The 24520-nt window shown below is 46.7% G+C and overlaps 1 protein-coding gene across 1 annotated transcript; it reads left to right on the forward strand.

Moving 5' to 3' along the window:
* Nucleotides 1-1120: 1120 nt before the first annotated feature.
* Nucleotides 1121-23941, forward strand: HSD17B1 (hydroxysteroid 17-beta dehydrogenase 1). Its single transcript, XM_030221357.1, has 6 exons — nt 1121-1514; nt 2856-3017; nt 9644-9823; nt 13939-14032; nt 16985-17168; nt 23547-23941. Exons 1-6 carry the CDS (start codon nt 1418-1420, stop codon nt 23715-23717), a joined length of 888 nt encoding a protein of 295 aa, XP_030077217.1. The 5' UTR covers nt 1121-1417; the 3' UTR covers nt 23718-23941.
* Nucleotides 23942-24520: the final 579 nt, after the last annotated feature.

Raw genomic sequence — 24520 nt, forward strand, 5'->3', positions numbered from 1 at the left:
GTCACGGTTGCCTATGTTAAAAGTAATCTTTAACATTTTTTTGTACTGAATAAGAAACATGGCATACAATAAAGACTGCAGATGTTTGACTCTTACACCTAGCAGTCACATATGGAACAACAAACCCCTCCCCCCTGTTTAACAAAGTCATTTTATTGTGGATGTAGACTTAGATTTGAGCTTTAATTCAGTGCTTTTTTTTTTCTAGCAAAAAAGGTGCCTGTACTCAAATGCCCAGCCACTCTCCAGGGGTGGGATGATCACTGAGGGACCCACCCCACAATAGCCAGGCCCCCTGCAAGCAGTCACAGAATCTATGACAAAGCTGAATTGGTGTGTAGAGCCTGAGATCTTGCATTAAAACTTGGGGACTGTTGGTCAATTTTAGCAGACAATGGAAAAGGTGCTGATACTCCAGGGGCGGGCTGACAGTGATCTGGGCCACCCCCCTGGCCACTGCCCATCGCCCCCCACCAGTATGCTGCCCCCCCCTACCGCCACAGCTGCCACCCCCTCCCACACACCACAGTCCCCCGAGCCTCAGTGGGCCCTTCCGGTCCTACCTTGAAGGGCACCTGGTGGTCTAGTAGCTTCTTTGGGGGCAGGAAAGAACCCCACTTTTTCCTGCTCATTACTGCTATTCTGCCTGGCGCCTCCATGTTTTCAAAATGGCAACCGAGACTTCCCGCAGTAGTCTCGCAGGTCTCGACAGTCTCATGAGCCTGCTGCAGGAAGTCTCGGTAGTCATTGTTAAAACGCAGTGGCACCAGGTAGAATAGCGACAGCAGGCAGGAAAGAGTGTTGTTCTTTCCTGCCCCCTGCAGAGGGCATTAGACTAACAGAGCCCTTCCAGTTAGGACCAGGGGTACTGTAGTGTGCGACGGTGGTGGCAGGCAACCAGGCAGAGCCTTTGGGCCCTCGGGCACTGCTCGGTTGCCCGAATGGTCAGTCTGCCCCTGCGGTACTCAGTACCCCCAAGCACCCCCTCAAAAAAGCCCTGCTTTAATTACTTGGTTTTTTTTTTCCAAATCCAAGCTCAAGGTGAGCTACAGTTGGGTAGATGAGTTCTTTTGCTGTCTGAAACAGCCTTACAATCTAAATGGGTGATCATTGAGCCCCTTTGGGAAGAGGTCAGGAATCCACAAGAATAAAAACAGCTTCTCATGAGAGGGCATCATTCTTATCTTCTCAAACATTTCTGCAAACATCTGAAAGCTGGCACGGAAACCCTTCAGAAATGTAATGGAACAGAAATCCCACCCTATCACAGACCTTGAGATAGGCTTTGAGACAAAACACATACAATGCTCTGCCTCCACCTCCCTCTTTTCAGTGTCATTTTGTAGGATTTCATTGGATTGCCCAGAGGAAAAGCTTTGCTCCAGTCATTCTGGGTGAGGATTTTCTTTTTACTACAATGGAGAAGACGGTGGTGGTGATAACCGGGTGCTCCTCGGGGATAGGACTGGGCCTTGCTGTCCGACTTGCTTCTGATGCCTCTCGAGGATTTAAAGGTACAAAAAGATCAGGTCAACCTTTGTTAAAATTAGATGGTCACTGTTAATGAATAATGTAGCATTCTTCCTGAATATTAAGCAGTAACAGGTTAATGTTCTTTAATTCAAGGGGGAAATTCTACCTTGTGTAGCTTCTCAGGGATGGACACTCGCTCACTAGAATCCCCTCACAATCGTTCTGTTTCTTCCTGCAATATGCTGCCATAGAAACATGACGGCAGATAAGGGCCAAAAGGCCCATCCAGTCTGCCCTTCCTCAGCAACCACTTTCCTAACGGATCCCACATGCCTATCCCACGCTTTTCTTAAATTCTGACACAGTCCTCGTCTCCACGACCTCCACCGGGGCGGGAGGCCATTCTAAACTTCCACCACCCTTTCCGTGAAAGAGTTTCTTAGATTCCTCCTAAGCCTATTTCTTCTCATGAGCAGGGAGCTTTCCCCCTGAGGTATTCCACCAGAACAGGGGGCTTCCCCCTCCCCTCCAGAGTATCCTCTCAGGCCCAGGGCTTTCCCCTTGCAGCATCTCTTCAGGAGTGGAGGACTAACCAAATGGTTAGAGCAGCAAGCTGAGAACCAGGGAAGCCCAGTTAAAATCCAATTGCAGTTTCTTGTATTCTTCAGTAAATTTACCTCAGGTACAAAGTTAGATAGTAAAGCCACCAGGGAGAGGGAAAAACCTACCATACCTGAATGTAACTCACCTTGAGCTACTACTGAAAAAGGTGCGAGTTAAATCCAATCCCTTATCCTCACAAGTGGATGCTTAACCCTGCAGCATCCACTCTCAGGTGGAGCGTTTCCCCATCTGCATCCCTCATGGTCTCCCTCTCGCATGCCCACACCACTCGGCACTTTGCCTATCAACCGGTGGTTCCCAAACCAGGTCCTCGAGGCACCCCAGCCAGTCAGGTTTTCAGGATACCCACAATGAATATTCATGAGAGAGATTTGCATGCAGTGGAGGTAGTGCATGCACACATCTCATGAATATTCATTGTGGATATCCTGAAAACCTGACTGGCTGGGGTGCCTCGAGGACCTGGTTTGGGAACCGCTGCTCTAAACATTTGGTTTCACTCTATTCACAAAAATTACCACAGTTCTTAGCAACTCATTCTATTTATCACAAAACTGCTTCAACATAATGTTTTGAAACCCTGCTCTAATTATTTCTCACTTCCTTTAAGCCTTGTCCTTACACACCTCACCACACATACATACATATGCTGTCTTGGCAGAGTCAGTCCAGTAAAAAGGCATCGCCGACAGCTTTGTTGACCTTCATTTTCTACAGAGAAAAGGTAAACCGTTCAGCATTCTGTTTTTCTTCTGCAGTTTATGCTACCATGCGGAACCTGGGTAAGAAGGAGCGACTCCTGGAGAGCGTAAGAGATGGCCACATGGACACCTTGGAGATCCTCCAGATGGACGTCACAGATCAACAGTCGGTTGTGTCAGCAGCACAGAAAATCAAAGAACAGAGGGTGGATGTCTTGGGTGAGCTCGATTATCTCCAGTATCTATAGCATGACTTTTTATTTATCATTCCGGCCACTTCCAGCACAGTCAGAGCCAGCCCCTTACCAGTACCATCCCCAGTACACACCCACCCACATGCTATCGTTCTCTCCCTCTCTCTCTCTGTCCACTCCCCCCCCCCTCCACACCCCACTCTTTATATCCTTCCTAACTTCCTCAGCTGGAGGAGGGCACAGATCAGGGTTCTTTACAGAGCTTTACAATCATAGGCCCTAAATCTGACTAGTAGGTGTCACTGTTGTATGATGACTGGGACCTCCCCCTCCTCAGGACTGTGATTGCTGCCTTCACAGTATTCCCAGCCCGTACTGACCCAGAGACTGATACAAAAAGCCACGCAGTAGAGCCAGGTCACATGTGGCTTTGACTTTGAAATTACCAATCAAAAAATACCGTGGCATACTGGGTATACGGTAAGCAATGACTCTGTAAATTACTTGCATTAAAACTGCGGCAGTAATCCACAGTTTATAGCAAAACGTCCCCATTCTTGTCAGTGCATGAACGGTGACTGCGTCATGCACTGACAAGAACAGGGATGTTTTTAAAAATCTGCCAGCAAAATTCCTGGTAGTCTAGTGGCCCCCTGACTCCATCTGACCCCTCCTCCCCGACAGTGGCTTTCTGCATCAGCCCGCCTGATATGAGCCCCCAAAAGCCCTGGTAGTCGTGGCCCCTTTCTGTCCCTTCCCCCAAACTTAAATAAAAACCTATGGTAGTCAAGTCATCCCCCTCCCCCACCCAACCCAACCCCACTCCACCTCTGTTTCCTGCCATTTAAAAATAATTCTCTGGCTTCTAATTACCCATCTCCCTCTCTGCTCTCCAAAACTCTTCTTCCCTCGACTTAAAAAAATTATTCCTTAATGTCTAGGTTACCCTCCCACTCTGTTGTGACTCCCCCACCAAGACCACCCTCAAGATGTACCTTAACAAAGGCAGGAATGATGCCCACTTGTTCCAGGCTCCAGCACCACGATCTTGAAAAACTGTGGAGCCCCACCCCACACGGTGCATCCTGAAATGCATTAGACAGGGTCAGTCTTTTTCCCCTATTTGATAGTCTCTGGCCAGACTAAATAATAAGGATAAAATTCTCTTATTTGGCAGACCGATCCCAGGTCTCAAAAATGTATTTATTGTGTGATGGGGACAGATGTTGCTTGGCTGCCTAGGGCCAACCAAGGATTAATCCTGCCCTGGGTTAGCTCTGGGTGCTTGATAATAAGAAATCCTGTGGCCAACCACAACCATAGCATAACACACAACATGATTCTAATGGGTAAAGAGAATTTGTACTATTGTTAAAAATGTTTGGCAGATAGCCAAGACTTGAAAAGTTTTTTGGAAACGCCAAATAGTTGGGTTGAATTGTGATATTATTAGGTCGAGAGTTCCATTAAATTTGGGGTAGCAATATTAACATTTTTTACAAGATGAAATCAAACAAATCACTGAAACTGATGGTAATTCAGACTTATTCCAATGAGTTGAGCAATTAGATAGTTGATAAGTACTCCCCATACCAGAGGTGTAGGTATAAGTGGGCCTGGATGGGCACAAGCCCACCCAGTCTTGGCTCAGGCTCACACACTATGTTGGCCAATGAGGCCCCCAGAGCACCTCAGCAGTGGCCGCCTCACACCTCTCCTCTGCCCCCAGATCTGGCCCAGCAATTCCCCCCTCTCCCCTCTTGACTCTACCTGAGAACCGCCGACAGCAGTAGCAATTCACATTCAGTGCCTGTACCGGCTCCCACAGACTTCCCTCTGCTGTGTCCCACCAGAGAGGAAACAGCAGGTGACGTCAAAAGGGCAGGATGTGGCAAAGGGAAGCCTGTGTGGCCAGTACAGGCAATAGATGTGAACCGCTGCTGCTGCCGGTGGCAATAGAGCATGGAGGGGAGGGGGGTCAGAGAAAAGGAGAGTTGCTGGGCTGCGGGCACGTAAGGGGCAGATGGGGGAGAGGGAGGGAGAGGCAGGACAAAAAGTGGTGAGGAAGTTTTGGAAGGGTCTTGCCATGTTTACTCTGGGCCCACCCAAAATGGCAGGTCTGATTATATCACTGCCCCATAGATCAACTTAAAGACAGAGACTGAATTTTAAACTCAACCCAGGCTTCCACTAGTAGGCAATGCAATGATTTCATTACTGTGAGCTGCTGCGCAGAAGCCATTTTCCTCATGGAGCTCTACGAAACAGGACTGAGTGGACTTCACGTCTGCCCCCAACGACTCTGCTGGACCACCAGGGATAAAGAGGTAGGCCCAGGGGGGCCTACCCAGACCAAGGGAAGGTTGGGGGGCTGTTCCTGGGAGGAGGGAGGTTGGTTTGTTCTGCATGGCGGCAGGGGAAGAGAAGGAGGGGTGCTTTGGAGGGGGAGGGAGGGTACCTTCAGGACTCCATAGAGCCTAGCAATAGTTATGTAGGTCCTGGACAATATTCACTTGGGATCCGCATAACTGTCTTATGGGGGCTCCAATTAAAGATCAACCGGGATCCACATAAGCTCTGGTGGCCAGCACTGGGCAAATTAGCAGTGGACATTTAGTGCCGGGGCCCACATGTAGCCCAGCACTAAATATCCAGGGTTAATTTAACCGACCACGGTCAGCATTTAAAAAAACTCTTACTGCCGCTGGCTGAATATCAGGGGGTAAGAGTTTAAGAATCCCCTCTGTAAGTCCAGATATTTCCTCTCTGAGGGTGCCTCCAAGAAGCTTCTTAGTGAGCCGCTCTTTTGAGGGCACTTGCTATTTGGGGAGGACCTAGAGAAGCTTGTGAAGGATATGGGGAAGGCTAGACCCCTTTGTCTCCCTGAGCTGACGCCAAAGGTTCCCAGCGGTCCTCCACTTCCAGAGGTCACTCAATGGAGGTGAGCCATTTCCATCCAGCCAGACGTGTTTCGACCCAGTCTCCACTTCAAGGAGGCCCTTTTGATTGGGCTCTTTACAGGGCCCTAGGAAAGCTGGTCCTGCAAGTGGAGCTCCAGTGGCCTGTCCTGCCCAATGAGGATGTACCGGGTCCCTCGGTGATTTGAGTGGGGAGCACCGCGAGTGGGTGCACATCATTTAGAACAGTGGGTTATGGAGCTCACCTGCTCTGTTCCCAACACCTTCATGTCTTCCCCATGTGGCTTAGGAGCCATAAGTGCCAGACTTTCACACTTACTCTCCAGCACCTGTTGGAGCTCGGTGCGTTGGAGCCAGTGCCTCGCAAAGAGTGCAGTCTAGGCTGTTATTCCATTTACTTTGTGGTCCCCAAGAAGGGCCGCTCCTTCCATCCCATCTTGGACTTGAAGGAGGTCAATGCCTGCCTGCAGGTTCAGCATTAATGCATGGAAAACCTCAGGTCAGTGATTGCCTTGGGACTTCCTGACATCTCTAGTTCTCGCAGAAGCCTACCTGCGCAGCCCATCACAAGCGCTATCTTCACTTCTGCATTCTTGGGCGCCATTACCAATTTTGGGCCCTGTCTTTTGGTCTGGCTATACCCCCTGCACCTTTTCCAAGGTTATTTTGGTAGTCGCTACCTATCTGTGCTACCAGGGAATCAGGGCGTATCCTTACCTGATTGAGAGGCTGATTCGAGTGGACTCAACAGTGGAAGCCAGCCTGATCATTTCTCAAGTCATCTCCAGTATGGAGACTCTGGGCTGGGTCATAAATCAGAGCAAGAGCCACCTGATTCCCTCCCAGGCCTGGAGTTTGAATGCAGAAGCGCAAATTGTGTGAGCTTCCAGTATGGGACTACTTCCAGCTCCTGAGCCCCATGGCAGCAATGTTGGAGGTGGTGCCTTGGGCGAAGGCTTACATAGCCCCTGGAGTGGGTCCTGTTGTTTCAGTGGGCTTCAGTCTCTCAAGACTTCCACCGTCCTTTGCCTCTTTTGCCCAAGGCGAGAATCAGTGTCTTGGTGGGACAACACAGTTCGTCTCCTTAGGGGAGTGTTGCTAGATCCCCCCCCCCCCCCAGAGGGTGCTTGTAACCACAGATGTTAGTCTTCTCAGTTGGGGAGCTCATTGCCTGGACCGTGTGGCTCAGGGAACCTAGTCCCTGCAGGAGGTGGCTTGGTCCTTCAATCATCTGGAGACCTGGGCAGTTCGCCTAGTTCTGTTTGAACTCCTGCCACTCCTTCGGGGGAAGACGGTCAAGGTGATGTCAGACAATGCCACAATAGTGGCTTACATCAACAAACAGGGCGGTACCAGTAGTCAGGTGATAGCCTTAGAAGCAGAGTGCCTTCGTCAGTGGGTGGAGAAACGCCTACAGGCCGGCCCTCACAGCCGTCCATATTGCGGGCATGAATAATGTACAAGTGGACTTTCTCAGTCGCTCTGTCCTGGATCCAGGGGAATGGGAGCTAGGGCGATAGGCCTTTCAGCTCATCCTGGATCACTGGGGCCCTCCGTGGTTTGATATGAAGGCTTCCGCTGCCAATGTAAAAGTGGAGCATTTCTTCAGTTGTTGGAGGGAACCAGTTTCTCAATGGGTAGATACCCTAGTTCAAATATGACTGATGAAGGAACCCCTCTATGTCTTCCCTCCTTGGTCTCTGATAGGCTGTCATCCTCATCTAGTCTTGCTAGTGGCTCCGGATTGGCCTCACCAGCCATGATACACAGACCTCATGTGCCTCCTGGAGCGTGACCATCTCCTATTGCCCAGAGATTGGAGACTTCTTAGGCAAGGGCCACTGGAAATAGAAGATCTGGATCCCTTCTAGCTTATGGTATGGCCATTAAGAGGAGGTACTTAGAGAAATGCAGTTTTTCTCCTGCAGTGGTTTCTTCACTGCTCCACTCTCGGAAGTCCTCCATGTCTCTGGCTTACATCAGAATGTGGAAAGTTTTTGAAGCCTGGTGTACAGGATGGTCTCTGTCCCTTTGGAGGGCTCAGGGCCCCAATATTCTGTGATTCTTGCAGCAGGGACTGGACCAGAGTCTGGCACTGGGCTCCCTGAAGGTCCAGGTGGCTGCTCTGTCCAGTTTTCAGGGTAAGGTGCAAGGCTTTGCACAGGGAGCTGTCCCATTTCCTGAAAGGCATGGCACATTTGCGCCTCCCAATACATCCCTCCTTTTCCTCATGGGACCTCAATCTGATTTTCCGAGTATTGGCTGAGGCTCCATTTGAGCCTCTGCACTTAGCCTCTATTATAGACCTCTCTCTCACACTGGTCTTTATGGTCGCCATCACCTTGGCTCAAAGAGTTTCTGAGCTGCAGGAGCTATCTTGTCAGAACCCATATCTCTTCATTGCAGAGGACTCAGTTTCTCTTCACACAGTCCCTTCCTTTCTCTCTAAGGTGGTTTCTCTGTTCTATGTGAACCAGGAAGTTTGTTTGCCCTCCTTTGTGAAGGAGGGCTCTGCTCCTTCGGACCAGAAGTTCCACAGGCTGGATGTCCGAAGAACGCTGCTATGGTACTGGAAGGAGACAAATGATTTTTGCCTCTCAGATCATCTCTTTGTTCTTTTCCAGGGAAGGGAAAGGTGACATCTAAGGCCTTCGTTGCAAGGTGGATCAAGGTAGCTATTGAGACTGCCTACATTTGTATGAATCATCCAGTGCCTCAGGGTCTGAAGACCCACTCCACATGGGCTCAGGCCACATCCTGGGCAGAGGCCTGGGTGGTGGCTCCAAGACATTTGTAGGATGGCAACATGGATGTCGGTCCATTCATTTGTCAAGAACTACAAATTTGACGTGACAGCCGGGGTCTGTTTGGACTTTGGCAGGGCTGTCATTTGGGGGGGGGGGGGGCGGGCCTAGTAGATCTGCTTCGGTACATCCCACTTGTGCAAAACAGTGGAGCTGATGCTAAAGAAGGAGCAATTATGTCTTACCTGATCATTTTCTTTCCTTTAGTCAGCCCGCCCTCCGAAGACTTGGGCTCAGAACTCTGGTGTGCTCTGCAATTTCCCTTTCAGTGTATACAAAAAAATGTGAAGAGCCAAATTACAAGTGGTACAATTTCCAGCAATACGGGTTTCCTATGATATTGCTATATCCTGGAGTATCAGGGTAGCGAGTGCCACTCTGTGGTGTTATGCTCACCTGCTCTTCATTGCAGTTGCAGTGGTTGATGGGGCATGGGTGTATTACAAAAAGGTACCTTCTGTTACTTTGGCAGATGCATAATGGATCTTTCCAAGGAAGCACCACCAGCTAATACCAGTGAGGTCACTAGTAAAACTCAGTTTTCTCTACTTCCATCTGATGGTAGGAGGGGATAACACCCACTTGTGCAGAACAGGTAGCCAACTAAAGGAAAGAAAATTATCAGGTAAGATATAATTTCTCCTTAACAAGCAAACCAAAATGTAACCAGAAACCTGACTGGGGATTTCTCTTGTCTATAATTTGACTATACTGTAAGCTGCATGGAGCAGGAATTTTCTCTTATGTGGCTATGTACAGAGCTGCATATATCTGGTAGCGAAAGAGTTAGGAAACAGTAACAGATGAACTGGACATCTCAGTGCAGGCCAAACCAAATGATCATTATAGGCTCTCTCGAAAGGTTTCAACTTCATTTACTTCAAATAACACCAGGGAGATTTTTTCCTGTTTTTCTCTTTTCACTCCAGTGTGCAATGCCGGTGTAGGGTTGATGGGCCCTCTGGAATGCCATTCTTATCAAAACATGAAGACCATCTTTGATGTCAACTTTTTTGGGACAATCAGCACCATTCAAGCTTTCCTGCCAGGGATGAAACACAGGAAGTCTGGCAAGATCATTGTTTCTGGTAGTGTAGGAGGACTTCAAGGTAAAAATGAGAACCACTCACTTTATGTTTAAGTATCTTTATTAAATCACCAAATGAAAAAACTCACAGGTATCAAAAGCGTGATTCAAACTTAGCATGATAACATCCAAACAAGGTGACAATATCAAGAAGTTTTTAAAGAATGGTACCCCCCATACCTCTATACCTCACCCCCAGTCCCTTACAATCCCCTACCCACGTCCCAACAAAGCCCACACTACCCTCCCTCTCTCCCCCCCCCCCCCCCCGTTTACCCCATACAATGATGCAAGTTCTTCACACTCTCTAAAAGCAAAAAAACATGAGGGTCCGAGTAGATTACTCGCTGAGACAATTACAACTCTGTGTTCAAAAAGATGGAATGCACTCACATCGATAAGGTGCCCAAGTTGAACCATTCACTTTAAAACAGAAAAATAAAAAGATTCCTTCCCTGCAACAAGGCAATCAGGCTTATTTTCGAAAGAGAAGGGCGTCCATCTTTCGACACAAATCTGGAGATGGGCGTCCTTCTCCCAGGGTCGCCCAAATTGGCATAATTGAAAGCCGATTTTGGGCATCCTTAACTGCTTTCCATCGCAGGGACGACCAAAGTTCACGGGGGGGGGGGGGGGGGGGGTGTCGGAAGCATAGTGAAGGCGGGACTGGGGTGTGCTTAACACATGGGCGTCCTCGGCCAATAATGGAAAAAAGAAGGGTGTCCCTGATGAACACGTGGCCGACTTTACTTGGTCTTTTTTTTTTTTTACGACCAAGCCACAAAAATGTGCCCTAAATGACCAGATGACCACCGGAGGGAATCGGGGATGACCTCCCGCTATTCCCCCAGCGGTCAATAACCCTCTCCCACCCTAAAAAAATTTTTCTTACAATATTTTTTCCAGCCTCTATGCCAGCCTTAAATATCATACCCAGCTCCATGACAGCAGTATGCAGATCCCTGGAGCAGTTTTAGTGGGTACTGCAGTGCACTTCAGGCAGGCAGACCCAGGCCCATCCCTCCGCTACCTGTTAAATGTGTGGTGGTAAATGTGAGCCCTCCAAAACCCACCACAAACCCACTGTACCCACATGTAGGTGCCCCCCTTCATCCCTAAGGGCTATAGTAGTGGTGTACAGTGGGTTTGGGGGGGCTCAGCACACAAGGTAAGGGAGCTATGCACCTGGGAGCTTTTGCTGAAGTCCACTGCAGTGCCCCCTAGGGTGCCCGGTTGGTGTCCTGGCATGTCAGGGGGACCAGTGCACTATGAATGCTGGCTCCTACCACGACCAAATGGCTTGGATTTGGTCATTTCTGAGATGGGCGTCCTCGGTTTCCATTATCGTCGAAAATCGGGAACGACCATCTCTAGGGACGACCATCTCTAAGGTCGACCAAATGTTAAGATTTGGGCGTCCCCAACCGTATTATCGAAATGAAAGATGGCCGCCCATCTTGTTTCGACAATACGGGTTTCCCCGCCCCTTTGCGGGGACGTCCTGCGAGGACGCCCTCAGGAAAACTTTGGCGCACCATTCGATTATGCCCCTCTTTATCTCCCTCTCTATTCAGGAGCTAGCATTTCAGTATCTTCTCAGTTTTCTCTGACTCCCTCGTCCCCACTTTCCATGTTCAGTCCTCATCATGGGAAACAGCAAGACATAGATAGTTCCCTCAAAAATCAGACCTTACATTTTTTTGACTCATAAAGAGTTTCTATAAGAATCTCATGGCACAGGCTTCAGTTTCAAGTGCAGAGGCCCATCATATTGACAGTCTATCTATTGGGCCCATGACGCTGCTTCCAGCAAGATGTGTCTGTTCAACACAGGTTAAAAATCCCCAAAAGCAGAATCTTAGTGGAAACCAGAATGCCAGGACAGCACTTATATCAGACTATGGGTTCTGACCCGGGCAGTTGTATATCAGACTTTTTGTCCCAGACCTCAGAATGCCTGATCTGGTCTGAGCACCTGGAACTGGCACGGTGGGATTCGGCATGCCTGCTTTGATTCATGATTCTGAATGCCAGGTTCTGGTGTGCATACAACCTCCTCTGAGTAACAGGCAACATGAGTGGCCAATGTATTGAGCCTTTTTCCCATAAGCACAAAAGGAGAAAGCCATGTGCCTTTGCATTTAGGTAATCTTGGAAAATTATCCTATTTACTCTGCAACCAGTGGTGTGTAGTCAGGGCTGTCAAGGGATTCAGGGAACCTCCTGCCCTGCCGTGACATTGTTAATTATTTTCCTTTTTTTTTTTTCTAAAGCTTGCAGCATCTTTCTCTTCCCTTCCCTTCTCTCCAGCCGTAGGTCCAACATCTCTCCCTTGTCATCTGGAATTTATCCTGCCCTCCCTCCCCACGGCACCTCTTCCTCTCCTTCCCTCAGCCCCCTCTCCTCATGAGTCCAGCATCTCTCTCCCCCCAGTCCTTGGAGCCTGACTTCGTAAACGCTGCCTGGGCTTTCTCTCTGATCTCTAATCTCAGTTGAAGGGCCACTAAATTCCAAAGAGTGGGAGCCAGTGTCACGGCCTGTCCCAGGCTGTCGCCAGGGAACAGCCATCAGTTGTGAACCCTTGTGCCAGTCCTAGAGCAGAGGTACTGAGCACGAAGGTGTGGGATCAATTCTAGAATCGGCAGTCGGAAAGCCCAGTGCTTCACCTGCAATAGCTGCCGTTCCCCAGAGGTTGAGCCCCTGGGTGTTGAAGGCCGGCAGTTCTTCCGGAGGATCTGGGCAGGAAGGACTACCAGGAAGGGTACCAGTATAGACAGCCAGGGAGTGAGACGGACAGCCACAGCAGGCAAGGTCAGATCCAAGCAGAGGTCTAGGCAGGCAGCAATCAGGAGAAAACGTACCAGTGTAACCAACAAAGTAGTAGCTGAGGCAAAGACATACTGAAGGAGTCCTTCCTTAAGAGCTGAAGGTGGCTGACGTCAAAGGAGGACCGGGTCACTCCTGTGCGCACCAAAACCTGAAGGAGTTGGAATGATGCACAAGAGCCTGAGGGCACGCCGAATTGACGTGCCTAGAGCGGGCAGAACTATGTGCATGGCGCCCAGCGCATCAGAGTCAGGAACGCTGTGGCCACCCACGCTGGATGCCCCGTGTCAGATTCTGGGTATGTGACAGCCAGGATGCATAAGGAGACATGACAAATGGGTTCAAACCTAATTTTTTTGAAAGCTGGGATCACTAGAAGATCTAAGTGAGCATGGAGGGGGGTAGGGGATAAGCAGTTAGCTCTAAACACAGTCACCGCAGTAGAGTGCTTGATGGGCAATTATCCGAGTCTTAAAACGGATCCAAGGAATGATGGGAAAACGATGTCACTCCTTTAATAAATGACATGATCAAACTTCTTGGCATCAGAAAGGAGCTTCACCACAGTATTCTGGATCACACGTAAGTGCCAAGTGAGGGGACATGTCAGCACGTCATGCCTTGGTAGAGAGAGTTATACAGTAATAAGAGAAGTTAGCTAGCAGAAATAAGCAAGCCAAGTGCACCAGAAATCTCTTATTTGTGTGGGTGTGAGAGAAGGGGATCAAGTAATGCACCTGTGTTTAAAAATATCATGTTTGCATGCTGCTTCACTTCCCCCCTATTAAAGCACCCCCAGGGTAGACCCCTTTTCAGCCGTCTAATTTTCAAATAGGCCAGTTCACCCAGCTAACTAGCTCTGAAGACCATCCTCTCCCTCTGCCCCCCCCCCCCCCAATTTATTCACCCCTCTTTATTTATTTATTTATTGCATTTGTATCCCACATTTTCCCACCTATTTGCAGGCTCAATGTGGCTTACAACAACCTGTTATGGTATCGCCATTCCAGGGTAGCAGCTACAATAGGTGTTACAACAAGATCAGGGATGAGAAAAAAGATCTGTACAGACAGTTACAGAAAGATGACTATCAGAATAGGGTGAAGTGGTGCAGTGTTATGATTAGGTTATGGATTCCCATTGTAGGCCTTGTTGAAGAGAGAGGTTTTCAGAGATTTGCGAAAGTTAGTTATTTCGTTAATCGTTTTCAGGTCAGTTGGTAGTGCATTCCATAGCTGTGTGCTCATGTACTCCTCCCCAGTGGTTGCAGCTGTATGAACAGTTGCTGTTTCACTCTCTGTTCTCCTTCAGGTGTGCCCTTCAATGCCGTGTACTGCGCAAGCAAGTTTGCAGTCGAGGGACTCTGTGAGAGTTTGGCTATTATCCTGCAGCACTTTAATATCCAGTGAGTAAGCCTAGGACTCGGATATGTTAGTTTGTTCTGCTTAACTGCAGCGGTTCCGAGTTTTCTATAGGGAAGGGAAGGGGATGGGACTTGATATACAGCCCTTCTGTGGGTGCAATCAAAGCTGTTTACATGGTATACAGGTACTAATTTGTACCTGGGGCAGCAGTTCCCCAGGATCAAAGTCTGCTTCACTAACCACTAGGCTACTCCTCCACTAGCAACATTCCACGTAGAATCTCAAATAGGGAAAGGGAAATGGGATTTGATATAATGCTTTTCAATGGTTTTTGCAACTACATTCAAAGTGGTTTACATAGTATATACACTACTCATTTGTACCTGGGGCAATTAAGGGTTAAGTGACTTTCACAAGAAGCTGCAGTGGGAATCAAACCCCAGGATCTCCCCCACTGCACCAAGCACTAGGCTACTCCACTAGCAACATTCCACGTAGAATCTCAAATAGTGGCAACATTCCATGTAGAATCTCAAATAGTAGCAACATTCCATGTGGAATCTCAGATAGTGGCAACATTCCACATAGAATTGCCACGTAGAATCTCAAATAGTCACATTCCATGTACAATCTCAAATAGGGAAAGGGAAATGGGACTTGATATACTGCCTTTCTGTGGTTACAATCATAGTGGTTTACATATTATATACAGGTACTTATTTTGTACCTGGGGCAATGGAGTCACAACGAGCTGCAGTGGGACTTGAACCCAGTTCCCCAGGATCAAAGCCTGCTGCATTTGGAGGCAGCACTCACAGCCCTGGGAGAAAGGAATCTGTCATCACACAATGGCAAGGTCTACTGACCAGCCTCAGGGTCATAAGGAGCCTTACATAGAATCATACTAAGCTGTGGTTGTGCCTTGTGCAACTCGTGCACTGGCTCCTGCCTGCTTCACCACCACCAATGAGAGGAGACAGTGGACTAGGAATTCTTTTTTTTTTTTTTACTTATTTTTACAAAATTACAATGAATAAAATAACTCCCTTCCCCCACCTACCCCTCTCCGATGAAATCCAAAGAGCTGACAGAAGCGATCCATCAAAAGTCCAGCATAAACCCTCAGACATGATAATAATAAGTACATATGGGGTGGGGGGGGGGGATTCTATATATGGCGCCTAAAGAAAATCAGCACGGAAAACAATTTTGCCTAAATGTATTCTGCAAGCGGTTCTTAGATTTAGGCGTGGTATATAGAATACCTTTAGTTGATATCCCAGTGCCTAAAACTAAGCGCGTCCATTTACACCAACGAAAGGATGGCGTAAATCCCTGCACATAGATTTAGGTGCAGAGGTCTATATTCTATAACTATGCATGTTAATTTCGGAATGCCCATGAAATGCCCCTTTTTGTCTGTGCGCATTAGAAGTTAGCTGCAGTGCATTACAGAATACGCTTAGCGAGCTCTGTGTGTAAATTCTAATTATTGCCAATTAGTGCTCATTGGTGCTTGTTAAGTGCTGTTATCAATGCTAATTAGCTTGTTAAGCCACTTAGATTATGCACATTATTATAGAATCCGCCTGGATTTCAGCGGGGATCTCTAGGCGCGCAATATAGAATCCAGGGGATAATGCCCCATCCCACAAATCAAAGCCCATCAGCTAAACTAAGTATCCAACAGACCCTGGTCAAGCCATTGAACAAAGCGTGCTCACATTTTACCAAAAGAACGCAAGCGGCCATGATTAATCACTGTGAGCTTACTTAAGAAATGTAGAGACATTTTTTGTGTCCTGTATGGTTGCACCATTTGCACAGACCTTGTGCACCTTTAGTGCATGGCCATTTTTTAAAATTAGCCTGTGAGCACTTTTGATGGTAACGCACTAATCCTGCGTTAATCAGCGCACGGCAATGCGGATGTGCTAACTGATTAGCGCTGGAACGCCCAGTCTCTGCCCCTCAGATACACACAGTGCTTTTTTTTGTGCCGGTACGCGCCGGTACAGCGTACCGGCACCTTTTCAATGATGGCCGGCTCACCTACCCGCCCTCAGCTCCACGACTTTCCATTTGTGCCCCCTACGTTGAAATCTTCTATTTACCGGAAGTCGCAGCGGCGAACCGGCAGTGAAAGCAGCAAGCAGGCAGGCTCGCCTCCTCGTCACTTCCCTTCCCTCTCAGCGTCCCGCCTTCATCTGATGTAATTTCCTTTCCGCGAGGGCCGGTATAAGGGGTGTGACAAACATGGATGTGGCTATCTTAGGGGTGGAGCCATAGGTTGTGACCCCGCCCATAATGAGTACCGGCACCTTTTTTCCCTACAAAAAAAGCACTGGACATGCACCTCTGCGATAAAGTCTAAAAGATTTTTTAGCACGTGGTTTGCATGCAGATCACAAAATTACCACAGGATTCCTGGGCGCATCCCGGTAATCCATTTTATGTTGTTGTAAGCGTGCGCTAGCGCTGACCACTGCTTAGTCAAAGGACCTCTGAGGTGTGTACTGAAAGCGCAAAAACGTTATCCAATACCAGCATAAAGTTGATTTTTTGTTGGTGGGTGCTGCCTATTGAGAACCCTTTGCTAGAAATATCTCCTAAATAAAGTAGAACAAGGGGTTAAGTTCAGCTCGGAATGCAACACCCAAATCTGCTGTGAAAATCACAGGAGCGATAAGCTGGCTGTCTCGTTAGGAACTTACTTCCTCCTTGTTAAGAGGCCCTTTTACTAACGTTTAGCATGCGCTAATTCAGTTAGCACATAGCGCTACATGCTATGCTTTAGTAAAAGTGTCCTTAAGTGGCTGCAATGCAGCATTTGATAGATCAGATTGAAAAATAGCTTTCAGAACAAAACTGGACATTATTCCGACAGGTAAAAATAATTGGGGGGTGGGGGGAGGTGTAAGGAGGGCAGACTCCAGCAGGTTCCTTTGTTACTGCAAACAAATGACCGTTTCCTTTTCTGCATTCATCTCCAGCGTCAGTTTAATTGAATGCGGGCCAGTGAATACCAGTTTCCTGCACAACATGCAGCGCACTGACCTGGATAACAGCAGACTGCAGGAGACAGACCTGGAGACCAGGGCACTGTATCACCAGTACTTGCATCACTGCCAGATGATCTTTCGAGATGCAGCCCAGGACACAGAAGACATACTACAGGTCATCACATGAATTTTCATTTTAAATGTTGGTGTTTATTCTTTTCCCATGCTGCCCCCCCCCCCCCCCTCCCCGGAAAGCATGCTCAGGTGGCAACGGCACTTCCTGCCTTCTCCAGGGCAGGGCCGCTGAGAGGGGGAGCAGAGGGGCAAGATTCCCCGGACCCGGCCTCCCTGGGGGGCCTGGTGCCGAGATCTGTCTGTTTCCTGCCCCTGTGTGCTGGAACCCAGGTGATTGCACTCCAAGAGGGAGACACGGGATTGGCACCCCCAAAAGTTTTCCCAAAAAGTGAAATATGGCCAGCCAGAATTTATGGACCATCGGGCATTCCCAGAGACAGTGAAAAAATGAACCTACTTGTCTTCTGCATTTGGAGCACAAAGGCTCCTCTGCTCCCCCCATTTTGAAAATTTGGGCCTTCGTGATGTATGCTCTGTGCAGAATACGATATTGGCATGTACGTAGGTCCGCATTGACAGTTAGTGACGGAATGGCAGCGGATAGCTGATCAAAATCTAAGGTCAATTCTGTACAATCCAAGTCCAAGGCCCATCGGTTCCTAATAGTATCGTTATTCTTATGGGGAGCTAAGAGTAAGTGCTTTATATAATCCAGAAACCGACAGATGTTCTCCCGGTATAGAATGAAAAAAGGCTCTAAGACGCCTACTATGTGTAGCTCCCAGAGCCTCTCCGCCAATTGTACGAACATATTGTGCTATTTGAATGTAGGCATACGTATTGCTGGAGTTAATACCAGTTCCCAAAGCTCCCAGAGATAGCAGTGAGCCCTTTGAGTCCAAGACGTGTTCCAATCTCGTAATACCCAGAGCCTCCCATCTTCGAAACACCGGATTGTCTGAACCCGGAGGGAAGTTCGAGTTGCCCTGGATGGGCAACAAGTCAGAAGCTTCCGATGGAATTCCCCAGTACTTAGTCAAATCTTTCCAGGCTTCCCTCAAAGGTCATAGCAACAAGCTCATGCCCATGGAGGATGGGATCTCCCTCATGGGGGCTTGCAACAAGTAATATAAATGACATGGCTGAAAAAAAACCTTTTCTATCTCCCTCGGGGTATAATCTTGTCTGTCTAAAATCCAGTCTCCTAAATGTCGAAGCAAACAAGCCTGATTATAACGTAGTAAATTAGGAACCCCCAGTCCTCCCTCTTTCCATGACTCAAACAAAAAGCGAAATGGCATTCTAGATTTGCAGCCACCCCAGATGAATTTGCGAAGGTGTTTGTATAGCAAAGATAAATCTTTTTTAATGCGCAACAGTAACATTTGAAGAACATACAGCCGTCTCGGAAATTCAATCATTCGAAACAGGTGTATTTTGCCATGTAAGGATAGTGGGAGAGACCTCCAACTGGTGAGGTGCTCAACTGATACAAGGATGAGCCTTTCATTGCAAGTTTAATGCCTAGATATTGAAAAGACTCATCTGCCCATTTTAGTAGAAATTCCTTTCCCCATTTCTGTCTTATCTGCTCTGTAGAGGCTAAATCCAGCGATGTGGAAAAATTTAATTTAAAGCCCGCAAAATCTCCACATTCGTGAAAAAGTACTAGAACAGCCGCCAAAGACTCGCGAGGGTTAGTAATATGGATCAACAACTCATCTGCAAATGCTGAGATTTAAAAACGGGAACATCCAACAGCCACTCCAGAGTGGAGGAGTGGCCTAGTGGTTGGGGTGGTGGACTTTGGTCCTGGGGAACTGAGTTCGATTCCCGGCACAGGCAGCTCCTTGTGACTCTGGGCAAGTCACTTAACCTTCCATTGCCCCAGGTACAAATAAGTACCTGTATACAATATGTAAGCCGCATTGAGCCTGCCATGAGTGGGAAAGCGCGGGGTACAAATGTAATAAAAAATAAAAATAAAAATTTGCGGATGAAAGACAATTTCCCTTATAAGGGGATCTAATGAAAGTACAAAAAGTAATGGTGACAGCGGGCACCCCTGCCTTGTACCTCGACGGATTGGGAACGTAGCAGATCTCTCTCCATTCACCCAAACAAATGCTCTTGGGTCAGAGTATAGCACCTGTATTGCCTCGCTAAAGAATCCCTCTATACCTACCCTCTTCAGCACTTCAAACATAAATTGCCAGGTAACCTGATCAAAGGCTTTCTCCGCATCAAAACTAATCAATAGGGACTGTACCTTTGACCGTTCGACCACCTGCAATGATGCCAAAATTAATCTAATGTTCTTGGCCACCGATCTGCCTTTTACAAAACCAACCTGAGAATGGGAGATCAGATCTGGAAGGACGTGTGACAATCTGAACCATTCTACCATAGAATCTCGTCACTGATAGCCCCAACTAGAGCCACCCCCCCTCCTCAAGCCCCCGCTTATAATGCAAATATAAGCAGGGGGCATATTGTTGTAAATTATTAGCCTCTCCGAACTCCTATCATTGAGTGGTAGCATCCTTAATTTCTGTAACCACCGCAGTCCATATATCCGCATTGGCTGTCTCAACTTCTATAAGCAATACAATTTATATTAAAAAAAACAAAAACAAAAAAACATTTTCCATCAACTAGCTGTGACTAGCCCTGCATATTTATTAGAACTAAGTTTTATCATAGAGAGCACCTGCCTCCCCTTCAAAGAGAATCATGTAAGTAATATAATCCTTTCTGAATCCATCCCTCTTCCAACCCTCATTATGCATTCTTCCTTAATTAACAACACACTATCCCAATATTCACCCTCTCCCACTCCCTACCTCTCCACCCTCCTCCCTTACCCATCTTACTTACCCTCATCCAAGTGTCCACCTCTTTATACACTATATTACAGCTGTTATCCATTCTATGTTATCTTGTTATCTTGTTTTCTGCTATATTATGTAAGCGCATTGAACCTGCTAGTAAGTGGGAAAGCGCGGGGTATAAGTGTTACAAATACATATATCTATGTTATAGGGTGAGATTTCAGAGTCTCCGTGTGGTATGGCATTACAGTGTACCTCACCTCCAGATGTAGTTGCCTGATATGCATCAGAAACATTTGGGTTCTCTATTTCACATTACATCTAATACAGTCTCTATAACCATATTAGCTGCTTCAGCTTTTATAAGAAAAGGTCCGTTCACATGAAAGAAGAAGAAGAAAAAATATATGTACAAATCCACTGTAATTAGTTTAGCACAGGAGATTGTATTGTATCTCATTGTGGAGAATATATAGTAAGCTTCCTATATGGGGGTTGTAATCAATACTTCCATAAAACATTATTGTAATCCAAATGCTCCTTGATGCTCCACAGCCACTTCTGGATTTATCCTCATGGTAGATACCAGAATGGTCTAGGCTTTATATCTCACAGTGCATTCAAATTTCAATATTTTGTAATGTCCAAGCCACTTCTTCCTATAACAATAACAATTCTCATAATCCTCTTGGCTGCATAAACTTCCATAGGACAACAGAATGCTAACAGCGTGGCCTGTAGACGATATTTCCGTGCAACATTATTGTACTCCCAATGCTCCTTGGCGCTCCACAGCCACCTGCTGATCTATCCTTATGGTAGACTCCAGAATACTCTGGGTTCTGTTTCTCCCACGGTATCCCAATTTCCATCTTTTGTAATGTCCAAGCCACTATCTTCTTTGACGTCAACAAATTCCATAACCACCTGGGCTGCAGAAACCTCCATATGAAAACAAAGTATCAACAACAAACAAAAAAAAAACACTATGTGCTATCATCTGTATATTCGCCAATGCTGTCCATTTATAGGCCTTCAGCTAACCACTCTTACGAAGTATTTAGATGGTACTGCTGTGTACTAAAATTATTATTAACACATCTTTGTCTGCAGTAGTACAGTTCATACCCCACCAGAGTCCACGTTTCTTGTATTGTCTGGAGTTATCTGCGCTACGAATTTTGCGGCCGCCTTCGGTGATGTGAAAAGCTGAGTTTTGTTACTATATGTAATGCGAAGTCGTGCTGGATATAACAACGCAAAGGGGATTTTATTTGAATATAACAGCTTGCAGACTGTTGAAAATGACCTCTGCTGTGCAGCCACTGCTGCGGAAAAGTGCTGGAAACATAAAATATGTTCATTCTTATAAGTTGTTTTTTTTTGTTACATTTGTACCCCGTGTTTTCCCACTCATGGCAGGCTGAATGTGGCTTACATGGGGCAATGGAGGGTTAAGTGACTTGCCCAGAGTCACAAGGAGCTGCCTGTGCTGGGAATTGAACTCAGTTCCTCAGTTCCCCAGGACCAAGGTCCACCACCCTAACCACTAGGCCACTCCTCCTCCACCCACCAACCTTATGGCCCGCAGGATCTCCATCTTTTGTGTATAGTTGAGTAGCCTGAAAATCACAATTCTTAGCCTTGACTCCCCAGAGTGGAGCGGTCCCAAACGATGGGCTCTCTCAATTTTGATGGGGCCCTTCGCTGACTGTAGATCCAAAGCCTTAGCCAACCAGGACTCCCAAAAACTTCGTAAGTCTTTTTCCTGGATTGATTCTGGAAGCCCCACTAATCTTAGGTTATTGCGTCTGGCACAATTTTTTAGGTCTTCTACTTTAGACTCAAGGCGCTCCAAATTTTTTTGTAAAGCTTGATATGCGGCCTAATGTTGTAGGCTTTTGTCTTCTACGTCAGAAAGTCATTGTTGGTACTCTGTAAGGTCTGTCCTCAAACCCCTCAACGTGCCATCTATTTTTTCCAACTTGTCTGCAATGCGCTGCAACTTCTGGTCAACCGAAGATTCTAAAAACGCTGACACTACTGCCGCGATCTCCGCTGCCCACGCTGAGCTTACTGTTGGCGCTTCTGCGGAACTGCCCTCCACCATCTTGGCTTCTCCGATGCAGCTCCGTGCTCCGTCCTTTCGGTGGGCCTTTGTTGACATGGATACACTGGCAGGAACGTACCGCAAGTAATTTCCTCCTCAGCAATGCTTCCCCTACTGCCCTGTCACCAAAAACGGGTAATTGCAAAAGTTTATGAGGCGCTTGAGGTAAGATTTTGAATGGGGGCTGCGGAGCTCTTCCCTGCAGCTTCCTTCTGCTAGCCTAGCATCACGTGACTCTCTTCAGCAAAAATTTTAAAAAGGCATTTTTTACAGGTGTGCTGAAAAATGATTCTGCGTGCACCCGAAACATGTGTCTGCACTACCGCAGGCCACTTTTTAGTGTGCCTCTGTAAAAGGGCTTCTTTATTGTTTGTTTGTAATGGAAAACGAACAGAGCAGATCGTTTAACAGGCAAAAAATGATTTATTAATGGAAAACAAATTGCACAATATGTATACACACAAACAGCCTGACACAGGCCGTGTTTCACCCAACAGGGCTGCTTCAAGGGCTATAAAACAATAATAATATAATGAATTAAAAAATAACATATATATTGTTTGTACTACATATGTACAGCTGATTTCAAATGGTATTAAACATATATAAATAGGTATGTAAACACCTCATACACAAATATCTGTGTAGAATATATATGTGATTATATAACACCAATATCCCGGCATACATTATACTTAACGTGACATAACTAGACAAACATATATAATTTTAGTGGTGTATAATTTATGTTTTAAACTAAAACCATAAAAACCATGTACAATGTATAGAATATTATGAAGAATATTATTAACATAATATAATGTGTAAAATAATATTTTTAGGCGCTGGGATATGAACTAAGCATATTGTATATTCCATGCCTAACTCTATGCGCCACTTATAGAATACGCTTAAGCAGAAATGTTTACTGTTCAGATTTTTTAGGTGCCTTATATAGAATCTGGCCCTTAGTGCCGATTTTTTTTCGGTGGCCATTTTTGAGCGCCATGTATAGAACTTCCCCCCTAAGGTTATGGAAGACTGTCAGTTACATGCATTTAGACACGAGCATTTAAACTAGCCTTTGACATGGCATAAGTGGTCACGCCGAGAGGTAAGTATGTAAATGCAGACTTATGCGCATAATTGCCAATATAGGATTTGTGTTTAGTGTGCATCGTTCCAGCATCTAGCTTTAGGTGAGCTGTAGAGAATTACACCCTGTGTGCAGTGTTCCCTCTCAGCTGTGTGAGAGTCCTCCACCTATGTTCCTGCCAGTGGGTGGTGCTGTTTCAGGATCACATTTTCAATAGCAAGAGACAAGCAGGTTCCCTGGAGTTCCGCAGAGCTTGCCTGTGCCTTGCTGTTGAAAATGTGATCCTGAAACAGCACCACCCACTGGCAGGAACATAGGTGGAGGACTCCCTCACAGCTTAGAGGGAACACTGCCTGTATGTAAAACGGGCTGCTGTTTAGCTGTACATCTCTTCTGTTCCCTGTTTCATCTTTTCTTCGGTATGTGCACATGTACTGACAGGTCTTCATGGAAGCCATCAATGCCCCCTCGCCTGCACTGAGATATTTCACCACGCAGTTCTTCATGCCCCTGACGAAGCTGAAGCTGACATCTACTAACGGGTCCGACTACGTCAAGGCCATGCATCAGTTTGTGTTCTCTTCCAACCAGAAAAGAGATGACAAAGCTTGAGCATCAGGAGAACATCGGAGCCAGACGTCCATGATGTATGTGCCCTTAGCTTGCCATCCTTATTAGATTCTATGTTGCAAAGTTCCCTGGTTTGCAATCAATACATAGACTCTGCATATATAGCAATACTAGTGAAATAGAAGCTGAAGTACAAGATATCAGAGATGTGCTTTTCTAAAACATATTCCAGTCAATAAATTCAAAATAAAATATTTTCTACCTTTGTTGTCAGAGTATTTTATTTTTCCATTTGCTTTGGTCCCAGTGTCTCTTTTATGCTTTTCTCTGTTTCTTTCCCCTGCCTTTGCACTGTCTCCTGACATTTATGGCATTTCTTTTCTCCCTAAGTCCACTGTCCATCTTCCCTCTGCATCCCTGTCCATCTGTCCAGCATCTCCCCTCTGTATACCTGTCCCTATCCTGCCTCCCATGTCCAGAATCTGCCCTTTGTGTCCCTATCCTCACCCTGTTTCTAGTATCACCCCTCTCCCATCCCTTTTCAGCATTTGCTCCTCTGTGTCCCTATTCCCTCCCCAAGCAGATACGTGGATGAAAAAAATAATATTTATTAAAAATAGGTGGAAATAAAATTAGAAAGCCCGACACAGGCAGTTTCGCCCAACTGGGCTGCATCAGGGGCTACAAGACGAACAATTGCATACACATTAATAATTTAAAATTAAAAATGTAACCTCAGCTAATGGCTGAGATTACATTTTTTATTTTAATAACTTTGAATTTTTTATTTTGAATAACTTTGTGTGGTCAGCAAATGTAATTACCTCACTAGTTATTCCCATCTC

This window comes from Microcaecilia unicolor, chromosome 12 (assembly GCF_901765095.1).
Source record: "Microcaecilia unicolor chromosome 12, aMicUni1.1, whole genome shotgun sequence".
Taxonomy (NCBI): domain Eukaryota; kingdom Metazoa; phylum Chordata; class Amphibia; order Gymnophiona; family Siphonopidae; genus Microcaecilia; species Microcaecilia unicolor.

Coding starts and splice junctions, on each gene's coding strand:
- HSD17B1 (XM_030221357.1), top strand. CDS start 1,418: ATGGAGAAGACGGTGGTGGTGATAACCGGGTGCTCCTCGGGGATAGGA. Junction 1,515..2,855: donor TGCCTCTCGAGGATTTAAAG/GTACAAAAAGAT, acceptor TTTCTTCTGCAG/TTTATGCTACCATGCGGAAC. Junction 9,824..13,938: donor TAGTGTAGGAGGACTTCAAG/GTAAAAATGAGA, acceptor GTTCTCCTTCAG/GTGTGCCCTTCAATGCCGTG.